Source organism: Phaseolus vulgaris, chromosome 7, assembly GCF_000499845.2.
Source record: "Phaseolus vulgaris cultivar G19833 chromosome 7, P. vulgaris v2.0, whole genome shotgun sequence".
Taxonomy (NCBI): domain Eukaryota; kingdom Viridiplantae; phylum Streptophyta; class Magnoliopsida; order Fabales; family Fabaceae; genus Phaseolus; species Phaseolus vulgaris.
This window is the reverse complement of record NC_023753.2, coordinates 6,380,083-6,399,236: the sequence shown is the minus strand read 5'-3', so window position 1 is coordinate 6,399,236 and position 19,154 is coordinate 6,380,083. Positions and strand designations below refer to the sequence as shown.

Sequence of the window (19,154 nt, the reverse complement as noted above, 5' to 3'; positions counted from 1 at the left end):
TTTTAAATATTTTTAAATTTTTAATGATTTAACTAACTATTCTATTTAAAAAATAATAATTTTGTTTCTTTTAAGCATAAAGTTGTATATGTTAAATACAACTTCAATTATATTTTTTTTTATGCAAATGAAATCATCATCTGCAAACACGATTTAATTATATAAAAATTGCAAGTCATGGACAATTAACATGAGATGAGAGTAGACTTTTTGCTTGGACAGATTCACTCGTAAATACCAGATATATATATAATTTATAAAATATAACACAATGAAAAAAAAACCTATATATATTATATAATTATAAATTATACAAATTAATAATAAATAAATATTATGTATATAAATATATTTCAACTTTTTTTAAAACAGAAAAATAATTTATAATTAGTTTAAGAAAATTGATTTCTTATTTTTATAATCACAGTGAAAATTTATATAAAAATTTAAATTTTTAGAAAATTATTATATTTATATTTTTAAATTATATTAAAATCATAAAATAATTAAAAATCTAATAATTTTTTTTAATTAACATTTTACCATATATATCTAACACAAATACATTATTATTTAAAAAGAGTGTGAGATAACAATAAATTGACTTCGTATTCATGATTTTTTTGCAAACCATACATATTATAAAAATAATATTCTTTATTTTTTGGTCCATCTCTGAAATTAACACAACAACAGATTGCACCAATATCGTCATAAAAACTGGAAAATGAAAATGAAGTGACAGTGAGTTTCAAAAGTGAAAGAGAAGTGAGTTTCAAGACAGAAGAAGAAAAAGAAGAAACTTGGTTTGGTCCTGGTAAAATCCTGAAGCGCGCCAAATCCAGCATCGCCATGGGAAAGCAAAAGCAACAAGTGATTTCCCGCTTCTTCGCTCCCAAGGACAAACCTCCTTCTCCTTCTTCTCCCCGTCCCAACCCTCCCACTCCCACTCCCACTCCCAAAATCACTGCCACCGCCACATTCTCCCCTTCCAAACGCCGCCTAACGTCCCAAATCACACCCCCTCGCAAGCTCCAGAAGCTTCTCGAACCTTCTTCCTCTTCACTCCACCAACGCTTCCTCCACAAGTTTCTCGAACCTTCCTCCCCTCAGCACCCTCCTCTCCCTTCCTCTTCCAAACGCCTAACCTACACTCCCCTCGAACAGCAGGTTCTCCACCTCAGAGCCAAACACCCCGACGTTCTCCTTATGGTCGAGGTCGGTTACAGGTACCGTTTCTTCGCCCAAGACGCCGAACACGCCGCCAGAGTGTTAGGCATTTACGCGCATATGGATCACAATTTTTTAACCGCTAGCATACCGACGTTTCGACTGAATGTCCACGTCAGGAGGCTCGTCAGTGCTGGGTATAAGGTCGGTGTTGTCCGGCAGACCGAGACCGCCGCCATCAAGGCTCACGGCTCCAACCGCTCGGCGCCGTTTGGGCGCGGGCTGTCGGCGCTTTACACGAAGGCCACGCTCGAGGCGGCACCGGAGATTGGGGGAGAGGGGGACGGGTGTGGTGGAGAGAGTAATTACTTGCTGTGTGTGGTGGAGAAGAGTGTTGTGGGGGAGAAGGGGAATTGTGGTGTGGAGGGTGGTGGTGATGTGAGGGTTGGGATTGTTGCTGTGGAGATTTCGACCGGGGATGTTGTTTATGGGGAGTTTTGTGATAGTTTTCTGCGGAGTGCGCTTGAGGCTGTTCTTGTGAACTTGTCTCCGGCTGAGTTGCTTCTTGGGGACCCTCTTTCAAAGCAAACGGAGAAGGTAGTTTTAAACGACGTAATGAGACAGCTCGGCTCTTATTTTGGTTGTGTTTTAAGAATTTTGTTGTTTTATTTGTTTCTCTGTGTTGTGCAATGGAAATTATGTGTAGTTGCTTGATGCTCTTTACTTGACATGGTTTTCCTTGATGGAATATTGATGCTTGATACTGCGTTGATGATATGGATGATGTAGGATTGAGTTTGAAGTTCAGGTTTCAAGGTAGCTTGTTTCTTGGCCTGACTCCAGGGCTTGCTTGTTGGAAGAGGTGGCAATTTTGTGCAGAATGTACTGTTTATTAACATTGTTTGATGAGGCTTTTAAAATGGAGACCATCTGGATAACTTTTTTTAACACGATGTTTCATGCATGGAGATTGGTGGAATAAACAAAATGTTCCTAGGCATGGGTCTTTATTATAATTTTATCGAGTATTTAAAACATTTGATTTGTCAGTCACTGTAATTTATATTTCAACTTATGTAATATAATTATACAATGCAAATCCATTGTCTCAATTCAGATTTTTGGTGTGAAAGTTAAAATTTAGTTTCTCATTTAAATACACTACATGAAATTTGGAATAATCTAAATGAGAACTGCAGTTTCATGTAATGAATGATTTGATTTGAACAACTTATCAATACAATTAATGCAATAGTTTCCATTGTGGTAGGTATGAATTAGTCCATACTGATTAGTTGAGTTAACAATCAAATTGGTCTTTCTAAGAATTAAGATAAACGGGATGTTAAGTTTGACTCCCAAGGATGAACATCAGCGTTGGTCCTTCATAGTGTAAAATGCATCTTCAATTTAAGCACATCTTCCTGTGTGTCTTTAGACTTTTGAGAACCAATTACCATTTATGTACTGTGCTACTGGGCATATCTTCCTGCATTGCATGGTTTTTCCTTTTCACAATTTTCTTGTATTTCATTTCTTTTTTAATCAATTTTCTAATTTTCTTCATGTTCTTGTATTCTTACCTAGAATTCTTTTCTTCTAAAAACAGAATTATATTTTAACAATTTGAAGTTTGTTAATATGATCTAAAGCTTGTTTGTGAAACTATAATGTAGTTACTATTCCTAATATTTTTAGAACAAAAATATTAAACTGAATTACTGGGAGACATGTTCTTATAAGTAAGTAATCCACACAAAAAAACTCTACCACCGTTAGGTTCAATTAGTGATTGGATGATTTATTTTTAGTTATTGCTGGATTTTGCTGGACCTGCCTCAAATGTTCGTGTGGAGCATCTTTCACGAGATTGCTTCACTGATGGGGGTGCCCTTTCTGAAGTTATGACCTTGTATGAGAACGTGGATGTAGACAGTCTATCAGATTCAATACAAAGCAAGAATTCGACTGAGCACAGAAGTCAGCAGTTAGTAATCAAGGTATCAACTTCTGATATTTTATAAAAAAATTATTCATGCAGCAGGCTTGGAAATTCCGAAAAACAAAATTTCTTGTTGGTTTTATTATGCATTTTTCTCTTAGGCAACATCTATCTTGTGATTATTGACCATGCCACTGTAATTTGTTATCATTATTTGTTACGAACCAAGAAAAACACACCCAAAGATAAGCCAAGAACACAGAAAACTATTGAATAACCTCTGTATTATTGCTACTGCACTTTACACTCAGCACATCCACAAAGGAAACGATTATTCCTTTTACACAGGACTTTCCCTGTCTACAAAACTGTATTAAAAAAAACCATCACCCCTTCACTAAACCAGTTAGTCTTTATTTAAAGACCAACCCTGCCCACAACTAACCGCTACATTACCCTTTATTCTTTACATTTTTCCTATAATATACCTTCCAAGTTCTTTCCTTATTGTGTCCTAACATTATTTGGGATGGATCTAACAAAGTGCTAAAATTTCATATTCTTGTTTTTCCTTTTAACTCTTGTGTGTTTAACTTTCTATTCCCCTGATCATTGTAATTTTAATTTTACTTCGGAAATTGTAGCTTTATGTTGATTGTAGTTGCAATTTCAACTCATAACTAGTTCTGATTTTTGTCTCTACTCTTTTTATCATAAAGGAGGTTATGAACATGCCAGATTTGTCTGTCCAAGCTTTGGCGTTAACTATTCGTCATTTAAAGGAATATGGTTTTGAAAGAATTTTGTGTTCAGGAGCTTCTTTAAGGCCCTTCTCAAACAATATGGAAATGACCCTTTCAGCCAATACACTTCAACAACTGGAGGTAATTATAAATTGTAGATTTTTTAGAATGTTTAGTAAGGTCTGGAGCTGGTTTGAGAGTGTTTTAATTTTTTTTTACTTTGTTTTGAAGTATGGAAATTTCAAACTGTGCTTATGTTAACTTAAATATTGTAAACATACTCTTCAACCATCATTTCCTTTTCAACCATTATTCATGGATAAACTGGCACTGTTTATAAAGTCTGATCAAACTAAAAATTGAATTGCTCTTTCTGTTTTTGGTTTAGGTATTACTCATGTCATGGTAGATTCATATAAAGGTATAACAATCAAATATCCTGGCCCACAACATGAATAAGCTGTATTATCTTACAATGGGTCAAAAGACAATGGATGATTTCATACTTGTGTTCTACTTTGAAATTTATTTTGTTCTTGTGTTTTTTTACAGGCTAGAAGTGTTGTTTTTTCCCTCATACCAGCTTAATATTCCCTTCTGTTCTTGCTGCCATTGAATGCTTGCTGTATTTCAGGTTTTGAAAAATAATAATGATGGATCTGAGATTGGTTCCTTGCTGCAAATTATGAATCATACTCTCACTATATTTGGTTCCAGACTTCTTAGGCATTGGGTATGAGGTGCTTTCATCCTCATACAGTCATTGAATGTTGAATTGTTTCTTTATCAGCCAAAAAAGACCCATCTTTAGTTGTTTTTGTGCATGATACAGGTATCTCACCCATTGTGTGACCGAACCTTAATTTCTGCTCGCCTTCATGCTGTATCTGAAATTGCGGAGTCCATGGGATCTTGTAATGCTACGAACAATTTTGGACATGTTGAAGATCCTGATGTAGCAATCGTGCAGCCTGAGTTAGCATACGTTCTTTCATTGGTTTTGACAAATCTTGGCCGAGCACCTGATATACAACGTGGAATTACAAGAATTTTCCATTGCACTGCTTCCCCATCTGAGGTGATAAATGGCTTTTGTTAACCTTTTCTTGTATTTCACTTTATTCTGTACTTCAATCAATTCTCTTCATATTCCTTGTAATTTTTTTTCACACTTAGGCTTTATATAAATAGGGAGACAAAAAGAGAGTTTAATTCTTTTAATTACTTAATGACAAGATTTAAATGTTCGGATGTTTCTTTGTTCCATTTTAAATTTAAGAACAATAGACATGCTAAGAATCTGTTAGGGATTCTACAATCCATGCTTTGAGTCCGAGTAGCCAAGCATAAGGCGTGTTTGGAAACCCTTGTGAGTTATACAAGACTGCATTTGTGTTTCCAACTGTAACAGGACTGTGGTTTAGATGAGGCCTGGACCTAATGTATGAGTATTTTTAATCTTTACCAAAAATAAGGAATATACGATTATACCCATTTGTTTTTGCAAACACTAGCTTTACCCATAGAACTTGATTATTTAAAGTTTGTATCAAGGCATAGTAATAAAGTGATCTTTACATGTTCCTTGAAAAAAATGAGACTGTTTTTAATATGAGTGGATTTTTAAGGTTTATGAAAGTGATAAACTGTAATGCAATTATTATGATTTTTTGTGTGAAGATGGTCTCATTGATAACTATTGTGTTTTTATTTCAGTGTAAAGGAAATGGTTGTAAGTGTTTGTATTAATTTTACCGAACAATTATAGTCATTTGGATTCTTCTTTTATCATATTGATGGGTACAAATTTATTCTGAAGCATTTTAATTTACCAGAAAGAAGCTAGGCATTGATTACTTGAAAAATTGTCTTTATACAGTTTGTTGCAGTAATTCAAGCTATTTTATCTGCTGGAAAACAGCTACAACAACTTAACATAGGAGAGGGGAATAATAACAAATTGCGCTCCAATCTATTAAAAAGGTTAGTTTTGACTGCTTCCTCTGACAGTACTATTGACAATTCTGCAAAAATGTTGTCATCTTTAAACATAGACTCTGCTGATCAAGGAGATCTAACAAAATTGATCACTGCTTCGGAGGGACAATTCCCAGAGGTTTGTCAATGCCTTTTGTGTGAAAAAATTATTTTATAATTTCCTTAATCATACTTTTATCTTGAGCGATATTGATTTTATAATTATGTATGTAGGTCATTAGAGCTCGTAAGGATTTCAAGCTGGCAGTGGAACAATTAGATTCGCTGATTGACTTGTATCGCAAATTGCTTATAATGCAAAATTTGGAATTTATTAGTATTTCTGGAACAACTCATTTGATTGAGGTAGTCTAATTAAAAGGAATATACTTAATATTTAAATATTGCAGAGGCTGGAGATTTAGTATTCTATTACTCTCTCATTTCTGATTGTGGGCTTATTCACATCTGATCTGATTTTTCTAATTGATCTGAAATGTTTATTCATTGTACTTTGTAGTGACCTGTGCTCCAAATGTGTCTTAATTCGTAAATTGATAAACTGAAGAAGTGAAATTCAAAAAAGGGGATAAGATAATGACACCCTTTTTTTGGCTTCTCTTAACATATTTACAAGAGCTCTTAAATTAAATGTTTTTTTCGTAATACACAAAAGACTGAAAAATACTGTAGAAACTAATTTGAGGAAGTTCTAATTTGAAGGAGAAAAGAATCCCCAAAACTCGGTCAAATACTACTAAGGATAAATGGAAAATGCTTATTGCATGTTCTCAATACCATTTGACCTGTTTCTTCTTTTTAGTTGACATTACTGAGCGTCTCTATTTAATTTTCCTTTCTTTCCTTAAACTTAAAATAGACAATTACAATTTTGCATTTCTTGTTTATTAGTTAAGAACTCTAATTTAACAACTGTGTTCAAACTATTTTATGTTTCCATTCTAATTTAGTTGCCATTTAATCTTGTTTTGGCTGCAGTTATCAACAGATGTAAAGGTTCCTTCAAACTGGATCAGGGTAAATAGCACGAAGAAAACAATTCGGTATCACCCTCCTGAAGTAGTGACAGCATTGGACAGGTTGTCATTAGCAAAAGAGGAGCTCAGTATTGCCTGCCGAGCTGCCTGGAATAGCTTTCTTAGGGGCTTTAGTAAACACTATGCTGAGTTCCAAGCTGTTGTTCAAGCACTAGCTGCTTTAGATTGTTTGCATTCACTTGCCATTCTTTCAAGAAATAAGGTTTGTTCTTAAAGGAATATTCAAGTGCCTTCAAATGTTTCTGGAATTTTGTAATATAATTCTCTGTTTTCTGTGATAGGGTTATGTTTGCCCAGTGTTACTAGATGATCAAGAGCCTGTTCAGATACAAATTTGTTCTGGTAGACATCCGGTATGAATTTAATGCATTGACTTTTGTATGAAATTCCTCATGTAGTGGGACAAGGTTTTTGTTCGTTGTACTTTTATGCGAAATTAACATGAATGTTTTATTGAATCTATTTAAGTTTCAAATACTTCTGTCATATCTGTAGTTTCAATTGTTTGTGTATTTAGTATAAGTCATCATGTGCATTTATTTCCTTCAAATTGGTTCTTGGATGGCCAAGGCATTGCCCTGTGCCCCAAAAGAATTGTTTGATAGTTGCAACTTTCTGGTGTTAAACAGAACCTGAATACTCCACCCTCAATTATTGGGGTTGTGCAATACTTTTGACTTCGACTCAGTTAATTCAAGTTCCTCATTGTTGATTGGTAATCAGATGCTCATTATTGCTAGTCATTTCTCACCAGGTTTTGGAGACCACCTTACAAGACAATTTTGTCCCAAATGATACAAACTTGCATGCGGATGGAGAATACTGTCAGATTGTTACTGGACCCAATATGGGTGGAAAAAGTTGCTATGTTCGCCAGGTGGCTCTGATTGCTATAATGGCTCAGGTAGATCCAATGCAATTTCTTCTGTATTTCTGCTTTGATTTTCTACCGTTAATACAACAACATGCTGAGGTTGTGCAGTAGTGCTTACGCTTTATTTTGTAAAATACTGAAAGCTAAGTTAAAGATTCTGATATATCATGCTTTCAAACTCAACATAGTTTTTTTTTTCAAATTCTTTCTATTTTTTCTGCAAAAGTTGTTCAAGTATTTCTCCCTCTAAATTTTACTTCTGGCTGTTGCTTTATTGAAAAATCTCTGATCTCTATAGGTTGGTTCCTTTGTACCAGCATCATCGGCAAGACTGCACGTCCTGGACAGGATCTGCACCCGAATGGGTGCTTCTGACAGTATTCAAGAAGGGAGAAGCACCTTCCTAGAAGAACTAAGTGAGACTTCACATATACTCCAGTGTTGCACAGAACATTCACTGGTTATCATTGATGAGCTTGGGAGAGGTACAAGTACACATGATGGTATGGCCATTGCTCACGCGACATTGCATTATCTTCTGAAGCAAAAAAGAAGCATGGTCCTCTTTGTTACTCACTATCCAAAGATTGCCAACCTGGCAACTGAATTTCCTGGCTCTGTGGCAGCATATCACGTGTCACATCTGACCCCACATGATGCGAGGAAAAATTCGATCTCGGATCATGATGTCACTTATCTGTACAAGCTCGCACCTGGTGTTTCAGATAGGAGTTTTGGATTTAAGGTTGCCCAGCTTGCACAGGTAATAAATTCACGAAATTATATATTACTATTTCACACAAGTCTATATATATACATGTATATGTGTGTGTATTACCAGTGCATTGCTGCCAGAGCCATTGGTTGATTTTGTTAAGTTGATAAGGAAAATGTGATGGAAGTGATGCAAATATCTCTCCTCAAGTAGAGCTAGTTAATTCATTGTATATAAACATTAGGGCTAGGAAATTTGGGGATTGCCTTAGTTTGAGTTTGACCGCTGAGGTCTCAAATGATTAAATTGTTGAAATTTCTTATATATTAAATTTCATTTTAGGCAGTTGGAAACATCTTTTTCTTTTCAGTTGCCATCGCATTGCATCAGTCGAGCGCTAGTAATGGCTTCCAAATTAGAAGCACTAGTAAATAGTAGAATACATAGTAGATCGGGAAAGGAGCTATTATTGGATACGCTGGTGATTGGTCAGGAGCAAGAACAGTGTATGGCTCAACCACATGATCGTCCACTTCAAGAGTTTGGTATAGCTTACAAAGATTTCTATCTAAACTTAAAAGCTGCAATACAAGATGATGATTGTGCAAAAAGCTTTCATCTGTTGAAACATGCTAGAAGCATTGCAAAGAAATTAATTGGCAGTTGAGGTACCTTGTATTTTTCTTTTCACTTTTTCTTAAAGAATGGATATTGCTAACTAACTAATTTTTATTTCATTACTACTTATTAGCTCTTTTTAGCGTCACTAATATGCCAGTACTTTTCCCCTCTAATTAGAAAAAGTCGCTTTGCATGGTGACAAGATTAATAGTTTAGATTAGACCCTTGACTCAATTTTCTCTTCCCAGATATATTTAGCATCAGAATAGTTGTAACTAGCTACATATGAGGGTGCAGCGGAGAAGCTTTGGTAATTATTTTTGGAGGAATTTCTGACTAACTGAGTTGGTAACTAGCTCTACAAATATAATTAAAGTTTGCTTGTGCATTAACAGATCAACGCAGTACATGCAGAGACAGGTTTCGGGTCTCTCCAGTGTTGTACAATGTAGATAATCTTTTGCGTAGTTTTTTTGTATACTCTTCCAAGTTAAACCTTCCAATTTTTACTCCTACCTCATTTATATTTTTGTAATTTCGGTTTATTTACCGCCATGCATATTGTTGTCCTAATTTGAGCTTACGGAAGTAAAAGCCACATTATGAAAATAGTGTGATTTATAATTCTTTCACTGTAATCTAAGTAAGGGTTCAGATTTGATTTCTCACTATATAATAAACTTTTACACAGATTAGAGTGTAAGAATAACGTGATAAAATGTCGGAAATGTGACATAATAAGAGGGAAAGTGTTTAATGTATAAGAAGTACATAGTACAAATTTAGATAAGAATAAGGTGTGATTAAATGTCACAAAATTAGACAATAAAGCAATAAAATAAGAAGAGGAGGGGGAATATGTGATACGAGAGAGAGAGAGAGAGAGAGGAAAAATGTTTTTTTTTTTATCAAACATATAACTTAAAAATCTTCGTCAACTGGTATATTATTGGATCACCATCCATTCTAAAAGTGAAATAGGAATGGTGTGTATATCACAGGTTCTGATGGAAAGTTTATGTTTCAATCTCATCAAGCCTACTTTAGTCATCATGCATGGGAAGTTTATGATTCAATTCTAAGTCTTCACAGGTTCTGGTAGATTTGTATATCAATCATTATAATTAAAACCAGATTGACCTGACTTGTCTCATTTGCGCGGTGGGAAATCATGGTAAGGTTTTAAAGGTAATTAGATTTGATACTTTGAGAATCTACTCCAATACAACTTGTGATTGATGATTGATGATATAAAGAAAGATTATTTTCGTTATTTCATATAAAGTAGTGCAAGTTTTAGATGAGAAAATGGAGTTGTAGACGGGTGTAAGTTGTCGATATATTACTTCTCATTATATTTAAAAACAACTTACAAATATAGAAGATGCACAATTCATAATTACAACATGCGAACTTTTATTAAAGAAAGATTTACAAAGAAATGGAAGACTAGGCTTCAAACTGCCTTCCCATACAAATACCGGTGATTTATAGTCCTCCAGACCTAAAAATAATTATAATTCAATTCACAATAATTCAGATAATTTTGGGGCCACTTTTTTCTTTAGTTGGCGAGTTTCATTATTCACAATTCAGAATATGCAAGTTGCGAACTTTTATTTAAGAAAGCCTTAATCTCGGCCCTAGATTTTTTTTCAAATTCAAGCTTAAGTATTTGGATGATTTTTTTTTCTTGGGAGTACTTGGAACTATTGGCTTATTTTTTTCATGTTCTAAATTTTTGAAGATAATTTATCTAAAACTTTTTTCACCAAAAGACCTTAACTCTTAAACCAAGAGTTTTAGAAATAGGGTAGGTTTGTGCTGGTGTAATTCATACACATATTGACATAGTTAGCTAAATCCCACAGTAGCACATAAGCTTAGTAATTTCATATGGACTGAGAGTTCTCGAGTTAGTTTTTTAAAATTTTGGTAATATTTAACCACAAGGGGTGGAAGTATTGCTTTCGTGGGTCCTACCCAGCAAAACCATTGTTGGAAGCAGGGAGGTAATTTATAAGGTAATGGATTCTTGAAGACACTGTACCAAGAGTGTGGAGGGTTTGTTTCTAAAAGTATTTTATAGCAGGCTTGTTGGTAATCAAAGTAACTAAAAGAATGGGGATCAAATGGGTGTGAAAATATCTTTTCGGTTAATATATGTTATTTTCAGATTTTGAGTAACGTATTTTGAAATTCTTTTGACTAGACTTGTATCCAGAATTATAAACTAATAGAATTTTTTATTCTTTTTTGGATTGTTAGACGAAATTCAATACGGAAATTATTTCGCGAGGCTCCTTATCCTCAAATTTAGGCTCAATCAGTGCGATGAAATTACATGGAATAGTTTCTAATATTGTATCTTTATTTGTTAGTTTTGGGTTTTGGGAGAATTCTCTGGGCGGAAGTCTAGGGGATATTTTCTGTTGTAAATAGAATAAATCTAACGTGTATAGATCCAACGCTTATAGATATTTTGCAAAAGTCAAAACAAAAAATGTTATCTTTTGATTTTTTTTTTTGAGGTTGCAGTTGAGAAAGTCGAAACGTTCAAATGCACTTTGTGAAGATGCAAATCAATTGTTAAAATGCATCAAATTTTTTGTTTCTTCTCCTATTAAAGATTCTCCTATATAAAGAGAGGTTTCATCCTCTCCACTCACATTAGTTTCATCCTCTCCACTCACATTTTTCTCATTGCCTTCTCATCTTCCGCATTTCACATTCAGTTTCCTCTCACCTTTTCACCTTTATTTCTTTCTCCTCATTTATTCTTTTCTTTCATTATAAATATTTTTTTGGGTTTATTGGTTCTTACTCTTTTAAGAGTAATTTGCTGGTTTTTATCCTCATAAATTTTCGAAAAGTTCATGTTGTATCCTGGGAACTTGCCCAATACACTGGGGATAAGTTCTTACGGACAACAATCATTGAAAATCAACTTTGTTCGTGTTTTAAAGTCTTAAAGTCTTATTTACTGCAATAGTAAGAACTTATTTGCTACAATGCGGACAACAACAACTATGTTCCGGAAACGTCAAACACAAGCAAACAATTCTTGCGAAACCATTTCTGGAGGTCTAGAAAATTGAAGTTTTTATCCGTCAAAATTTTCAACACTGGCAAGAACATGTGTCCAACCTATTGGACATGTACGGAGTCGCTTTTGCACTTACAACTTCTAAAACCCAACCCAAGCTCGACTACGAAAAGTTGATGATTGGATTCATGCAAATAAGATATGTCGTCACACCCTACTCAGTGTGTTATCTAATTATCTATTCGATGTCTATCCTTCTTAGAAGGAAGCAAAAGATCATAGACATCGAATAGATCATTAGATAACACACTGAGTAGGGTGTGACAACATACCTTATTTGCATGAATTCAATCATTAACTTGTTTCGCAACCGTGCTTGAGTCTGGTTTAGAAGTCGTAAGTGCAAAAGCGTCTCTGACTCCGTACTTGTCCAAAAGGGTGGACACACGTTCTTGCCAACGTCGTGTGTTCTAACGGGTGAAGACTTCAATTTTCGAGACATCCAGATGTGTTGCGGAAATCACATTTGACGTCTTCGGGGCAAAGTTGTTTGTCTGTCTTGTCAGCCATAAGTTCTTACGATTGTAGTCGATGAGGCTTCAAAACATGAACAAAATTGATTTTTTCGAGAAGTGAGCGATCACTGTCCGTAAGGAATTATCCACGGTGTACTGTGCAAGTTCCCATGATACAACAAAAACTTTTAAAAAAAATTCAATGATCAGAACTAGCAAGTTACTCTTAACCGTCCTAAAACTACTACAACTTCAATCCCGTCTCTGACAGCATTACCCCTCGCTCCAACTGTTCAACGATCGAGTCTTCGAAAGTTCGAGAGAAACTGTCCTTTGCAAAGATTGTGAGTGTAAAAGGGAATTGAATACACAAAGAGTTTCCGCAAATCGTGCAGTAAGGGAACCCTGATTCAAAACGGCATTAGGTTCTATGTGCATACTGTTTTTAGTTTTTTGTTTTGCAATATTATAGTTTTGTTTTACAACAGAATAAACTCTATAATAATTAGTTTAATGGTTTGTTCTTCTGAATGTTTTATCCTATAGGTTGTTGCAACCATTGTAATTTCATGCATTTTTTTAATATTTAGTGGTCTGTTATCCCATCAATATTTCACTTTGTTATTTCATTCTCGTCAAATGCGAATGAGTGTTCTAATTTCCATTTCTCAAATTGGATATCCAGAAGGATTATATGATTGTATGATACTATTAATGAGTCTTTTAAAGAAATTCATCATGTAAGATTCACGTAAAGAATTGACATTACATTAATCTAAAATATTAAAACAATAAACTTGTGAATCTTACTCTTTATATGTTAGTTAATTTTTTTCATTTTTAATGAATATGAGACTTAAACTCAAATTTGAATTCCTAATCCTCTTAATTATTTATGATCACACTTTATTAGGATTGATGTAGTACAAAGAATATGTTTGAGTCTTGAGTTTGAATAAATAAAGTAATAATCGATGATGAATGATTTGGCATTCAGACTTAACTGCTCATTAATTTCAATCCCAAATGTGTTTATTAAGCGAATTGACATTTACATTTTTTCTAAAAAAGTGTGTGAAAATGACGCATATACTTATTACTTATTACAACCTCCAATGTGAATGGAACTCTTTGAATTCCCACAATATGGCATGCATGTTTCAAAATTATATTTATTATTTATTATTTAATTATCTAATTAAATTATCCATATTTTTTTTAATCAGCAATTAAATTAACCATATATAAATCCCAGACACATCACTTCAAACGTAAACCTTGTTGCAATTTGTTTCTTCCATCTAAAGAAGCATGGGAACAATATAACTTTTTTTACCGGGAAAATTAACAAAACCTCTAATTTAAACGAGACTAATAAAGAAAAATTCACCTTTTCATGTGATTTTACACTTATACTTTATGTAGATTTGTATATTTTATTATGTTTATAAGAGTAAATAATGCGTTTATTACTTCAGTTTTATCTGATTACAAACAGGGTATATATAAGTTTCCTTATTTTATAATAATTATTTTTAACAAGGTTTTGAATTGGTTGATAATGTAATATTTTTTACTATAGAATTTAATACTTGATATCTAAATATAGTTAGTTTTAGTTGCACTTCACTTTCCCACTTATGTCATGTGTGAGGTGAGTTGTCTGTTGCATGCCTACAAAAATTATTTTTTTAGTTTTATTAGAGAAATTATATATAATTGTATCTGTATGGATATTAGGGACTGAGTAATGTTGATCCACGTCGATACAAGTTGTCTGCTTCGCTCTCGGTTGTCCTATTCTTCAAGTCTTCTACTTCCTTGTGTGCTTCGGTCGGCCGGTGGGGGTACCTGCGATTGTGCTCCGACGCTCAAGTCAGCAATCTTTTCCAGTGAGAATCTTTGATGATCTGAAAAAACGTACCTTTTTTCCTCCTCAGACGTCTCTCTTAGTAGGTTGACTTGGGCCTTGGTCCTGTGGGCCAAGCAATTGATGGTCAGGGACATGTTTAGTGGTTCCTGGGTCGTGCTTGATGGTGTCCTGAAAATTAGGGGAGTGGTCCAGAGGACGTGCTTCGACTTAGTCAATGGTCATCGTAACTGCTTTCCACTTCACGCGAAATAATCGTAGTGGATTTAATTAGATTTAATTAGGTTTACTCGACGTAAACCACTCGGTCGTTCGGTGTCGACCGGTACACTAGCCCCCCAGGCTCGAGGGCATGGATGATCGAAGAGTCGTATAAGATGCACGAAACTTTTGGGTTGGTGCTCGCTAGTTGGCATTATTAAATGCGTGGCAGAGATGTGACGCATGGCAGGGTCGCGACTTCGAGGGGCTGTCCCATCATGATGCTTTCAACGGCGAGGATCTCGTGTCGTTTCATTTGCCGAAAGTGCTTAGCCGTTGGATTGGGTTTGATCTGACGGTGCTGGATGAGTGTTGGGGTTTTCTTCTCTCACTTCTCGCCCTATAAATACCGCTTCATTTGAACTTTTGAGGGTTTCTGAATTTCACTTGCTCTCAGTTTCACATTGCTTGTTTCGATCGCCGAGTGCTGAGTTTGTTGCCCGTGTCATTTTCTTCATTCAAGGTTAGTCATGCCTTCTTCTGTAGAGTCTTCGAATGTTGTAGATTCATCGATGACCCGTACTGCTTCTAGTGGTGCGAGTCAGTCGTCAGACGGCCCAAGCTATGATTGGGTTGATCCGTCTGTCCTTCAAATCCCTAGTAAAATGAAGTCTTCGGACGACTTAGATGGGTTTCTTGCTGTCCATAAGAATTTTCTAGCACCAGATTGTCCGACCGAGGCGCTGAGTGTTGATATATGTGGTGTGACCGACCGTGTCTGTCACGGTCGGGAGAATGCTCCTAACAACTTTTTCTTTGTGTATAGTACTTTCTTTTCCCACTTGCATATAAGTTTTCCCTTCGATGACTTCACTGTGAGCGTTCTTAAGATTTTGAATGTTGTACCGACCCAGTTGCACCCTAATTCGTGGGCCATTTTACAAGCCTTTCGAATTATCTGCAAAATATTTGGCCTCACGCCGACCGCCGAATCATTTTTATACTATTACAACACTTACCCGAGTACCCCAGTAGGTTGGTTGTCATTGTCTAGTCGTCCGGGGAATGTACGTTTTGCCGCTTTTACTACTTCTTATAAGAATTTTAAGGACTACTTTTTTAAAGTGTTTGTTGAACCGGACGGCCGGGACCTATTTTATAACGCCGATGGGAGCACAAAATTTCCATTCCATTGGACGGAGAAACCCACCTCCCTTGACCATCGGTTTTGGGAATCTTTGTCTCCCATCGACAAGAAATTTTGATGGTTGTGAATCAACTACCGTGAAGACTTCCTACGCGGGAACTGATAGCCCTTTACGGGTCGTCCAAGCAGTGGACGGACCTAAATGGTGAGCACTTTCTTCTTTCGGTCGTTCAATTAGCAGCGTAGTGTTTCTTACCTTCATGTTTATTTTGCAGATATTGTTATGAGCATGGATCCAAGTTTGAAAAAATACATGAATAGTTTGAAAAGGCAGGCAAACAAAAGCAAGATAGCCACCATCGCTGGGATTGTGCCACGGCCGATCGAGCAGGAGGTTGTTCCGGTCGAAGTTGTGGCCGCTCCCGTTCAAGGTAAGAAAAGGGGGCGACCGGCGAAGGCACCCCGCATTGACGCTCGATCTTCGTTGGGCAATCCTACTAGTATGCTGGGGTCATCCGTCAGGGTGGCCCCTACCATGCAATTTGACTTGCGCCCCGAGGACGAGGATACCTTAGCAGCCATCCCCACCTTGGATTTAATTGAAGAAATGGTCGAGCTGCAGTGTCGTGCGGCCGTGGTAGGTAGGGCCATCGGGGATGAGTTAAAGAGAGTGAAGACGGTGTCGATTCCCAAATTGAAGTCGCAACTTAGTGAATCGACCGTTTCATTGAAGGATGCTTTGAAGGCTGTGGACGAGGCCCGGAACGATGCTCAGTTGGCTAGGGAAGAGCAAGAGACCTTGAGGGTTACACTGAATGAGGTGACGGCTGGACGAGCCGAAGCTATTAAAGAACAAGAAAAATTGGCTACTGAGAAGGAATCTCTCCTTGCCCAAGTTGAACAACTACAAGGGTTCATGCTAAGCATTAACGAACAATCCTTCAGACAAGGCGTCCGACAGGTTGCCTTTTTTCATGGGGTACCGTCCGACGACGAGCGATATGACTCGAACATGGATGTTGTGGATGGCCGTCTGATGCCTCTCGGAGACGAGGAGGCCGAAGAGAATGATCAAACCATCCATCCTGTAGCTGAGATGTCTCGTGGAAATGACACTATACAGCCGGAGGAGTCGATGCAACCGGATGATACCCTTGACATCGTTTGATATTTCCATTACCTGAGCCCGGGGTGTGGGCTAAAGACAATTTTACTGCTTTGTGACCTGTTTCGAACCATTTTACTTTTTGTTATCGAATTTGTTTTTATGTTCCTTTTAATACGCGGTTTATGACCGAACGATTGGTTGGCGGGTACTTTGATGAAGAATTTGGTAAGTGACATGGTTAATGATAACACTGATGGTGTTTCGTATAACTTGGACATTTATATATTAATCGGACCGAACGAACGGTTAATAGATTATTAACTTCTGACTAATGATTACTTAGTTATATATTCCGACCGGACGAACGGTTAATTAATAATAATCGAAATATTAATTTCTGACCAAAATTGGTAGATAACATTAGTTATATGTGCTGACCGAAAGAACGGTTAATTAATTCAGATAACGTTTAAGTTATAATTCAGATAACCTTAGTTATATGTGCTGACCGAATGAACGGTCAATTAATTCAGATAACGTTTAAGTTATAATTCAGATAACCTTAGTTATATGTGCTGACCGAATGAACGGTTAATTAATTCAGATAACGTTTAAGTTATAATTCAGATAACCTTAGTTATATGTGCTGACCGAATGAACGGTTAATTAATTCAGATAACGTTTAAGTTATAATTCAGATAACCTTAGTTATATGTGCTGACCGAATGAACGGTTAATTAATAATCTAAATATTAATTTCTGACCAAGGTTGGTAATTTAAAGTGCCTTGTTAAAACCTTCTCGGTAGAAAACCCTCCTTAGGGATAAAACAACCGAGCGATGAAAGAGTGCACTAAATTCATTCATCAACTGTAATAGAATTTGAGATGCGTGGCATTCCACGTTCTCGGTATAGATTTTCTTGACAAATATTCTAAGTAATATGCTCCTCCTGTTGCCGTGTCGGAAATGCGGAATGGTCCTTCCCAGTTACTTGAAAACTTTCCGCCGTCCTTCCGAGCGTCGCTGCGCATGCGCCAAACTAAATCTCCCTTCTGATAGCTTCGTCGCTTCACTTTCGAGTTGTACCTTCGTGCTGCTCGTATTTTGCATGCTTCTTCTCTTATCTTGCATTTGTCTCTTAATTCATTGATGAGGTCGAGGCCGACCAGTAGACTTTCTTTATTCAAGTCTAAGTCTAATGTCTGTCGGCGCAGTGAAGGCTCGCCGATTTCGACCGGAATCATGGCTTCTGTGTCGTACGTCAGGCTGTAAGGTGTTTCTTGAGTCGTTGATTGGGGAGTACAGCGATAGGCCCATAGAACCTCTAACAATTCTTCAGTCCAGTTTCCCTTGGACGGGCCAAGTCTCTTCTTTAACTCATTGAGAATAACTTTGTTGGCGGCTTCCGCCTGACCGTTGGTTTGAGGGTGTTCGACCGAACTCGTTGTATGTTTGATATGGAGTTTCTCATAGAATTCAGCTAGCCTTCGGTCGGTGAATTGTCGACCGTTGTCTGTGATAATGATCTGAGGTAGGCCGAACCTGCAGACAATGTTTTTCCATACAAAGCTCAGTACGTTACGGGCGGTGATGGCTGTCAATGGTTCGGCCTCAATCCATTTGGTAAAGTAATTTATGCCAACCAACAGGAACTTGCATTGCCCTTTTCCGGGTGTGAAAGGTCCGATAATATCCATTCCCCATTTCACAAATGGCCAGGGGGATAGGATGTAGTGCAGGTGTTCTGGTTTTTGGTGTGATAAGGTGCCGAACTCCTGACACTTCACACATTTTTGAACGTATTCGGTGCAGTCTCCCTGCACGGTCGGCCAGTAGTATCCAGCTCTTAGAATTTTGGCGGATATAGTCCGTGCTCCTGAATGGGTTCCGCATATCCCTTCGTGTAACTCGGTCATCACATAGGTGACTTGTTCTGGACTAAGGCATTTTAGGAGGGGACGGGAGTACCCTCTCCTGTAAAGATCTTGGCCAATGAGTATGTATCGGGCGGCTTGTAGTTTCATTGTTTTCTCCAAGTGTGAATCGCATACACCATCGGTCAGATATTGTTTTATGGGAGTCATCCAGTTAGGTTGCGTGTCGGTCGCCATGCATTCTTCGGTACCAACACTTGGTTTAGCAAGGGTCACGTGTATGGCCGATC

The 19,154-nt window shown here is 36.7% G+C and overlaps 1 protein-coding gene across 6 annotated transcripts; it reads left to right on the top strand.

Moving 5' to 3' along the window:
- The first annotated feature begins 671 nt into the window (after nucleotides 1-671).
- On the top strand, nucleotides 672-9,732 carry LOC137828297 (DNA mismatch repair protein MSH3). Of its 6 annotated transcripts, XR_011083852.1 has the most exons (14): nucleotides 713-1,767; nucleotides 2,982-3,170; nucleotides 3,832-3,996; nucleotides 4,490-4,588; nucleotides 4,688-4,933; nucleotides 5,735-5,971; nucleotides 6,067-6,198; nucleotides 6,832-7,092; nucleotides 7,172-7,243; nucleotides 7,645-7,794; nucleotides 8,063-8,527; nucleotides 8,850-9,147; nucleotides 9,349-9,410; nucleotides 9,496-9,732. XR_011083852.1 is itself a non-coding variant. In XM_068634796.1 (13 exons), exons 1-12 carry the CDS (start codon nucleotides 853-855, stop codon nucleotides 9,144-9,146), a joined length of 3,225 nt encoding a protein of 1,074 aa, XP_068490897.1. In that variant the 5' UTR covers nucleotides 713-852; the 3' UTR covers nucleotide 9,147; nucleotides 9,349-9,732. The 6 variants fall into 6 exon arrangements, 5 of the variants coding, with proteins under 5 accessions (XP_068490896.1, XP_068490897.1, XP_068490895.1 ...); XM_068634796.1 differs by having other exon boundaries at nucleotides 3,835-3,996; nucleotides 9,349-9,732; XM_068634794.1 differs by having other exon boundaries at nucleotides 9,349-9,732.
- The last annotated feature ends 9,422 nt before the right edge of the window (nucleotides 9,733-19,154 follow it).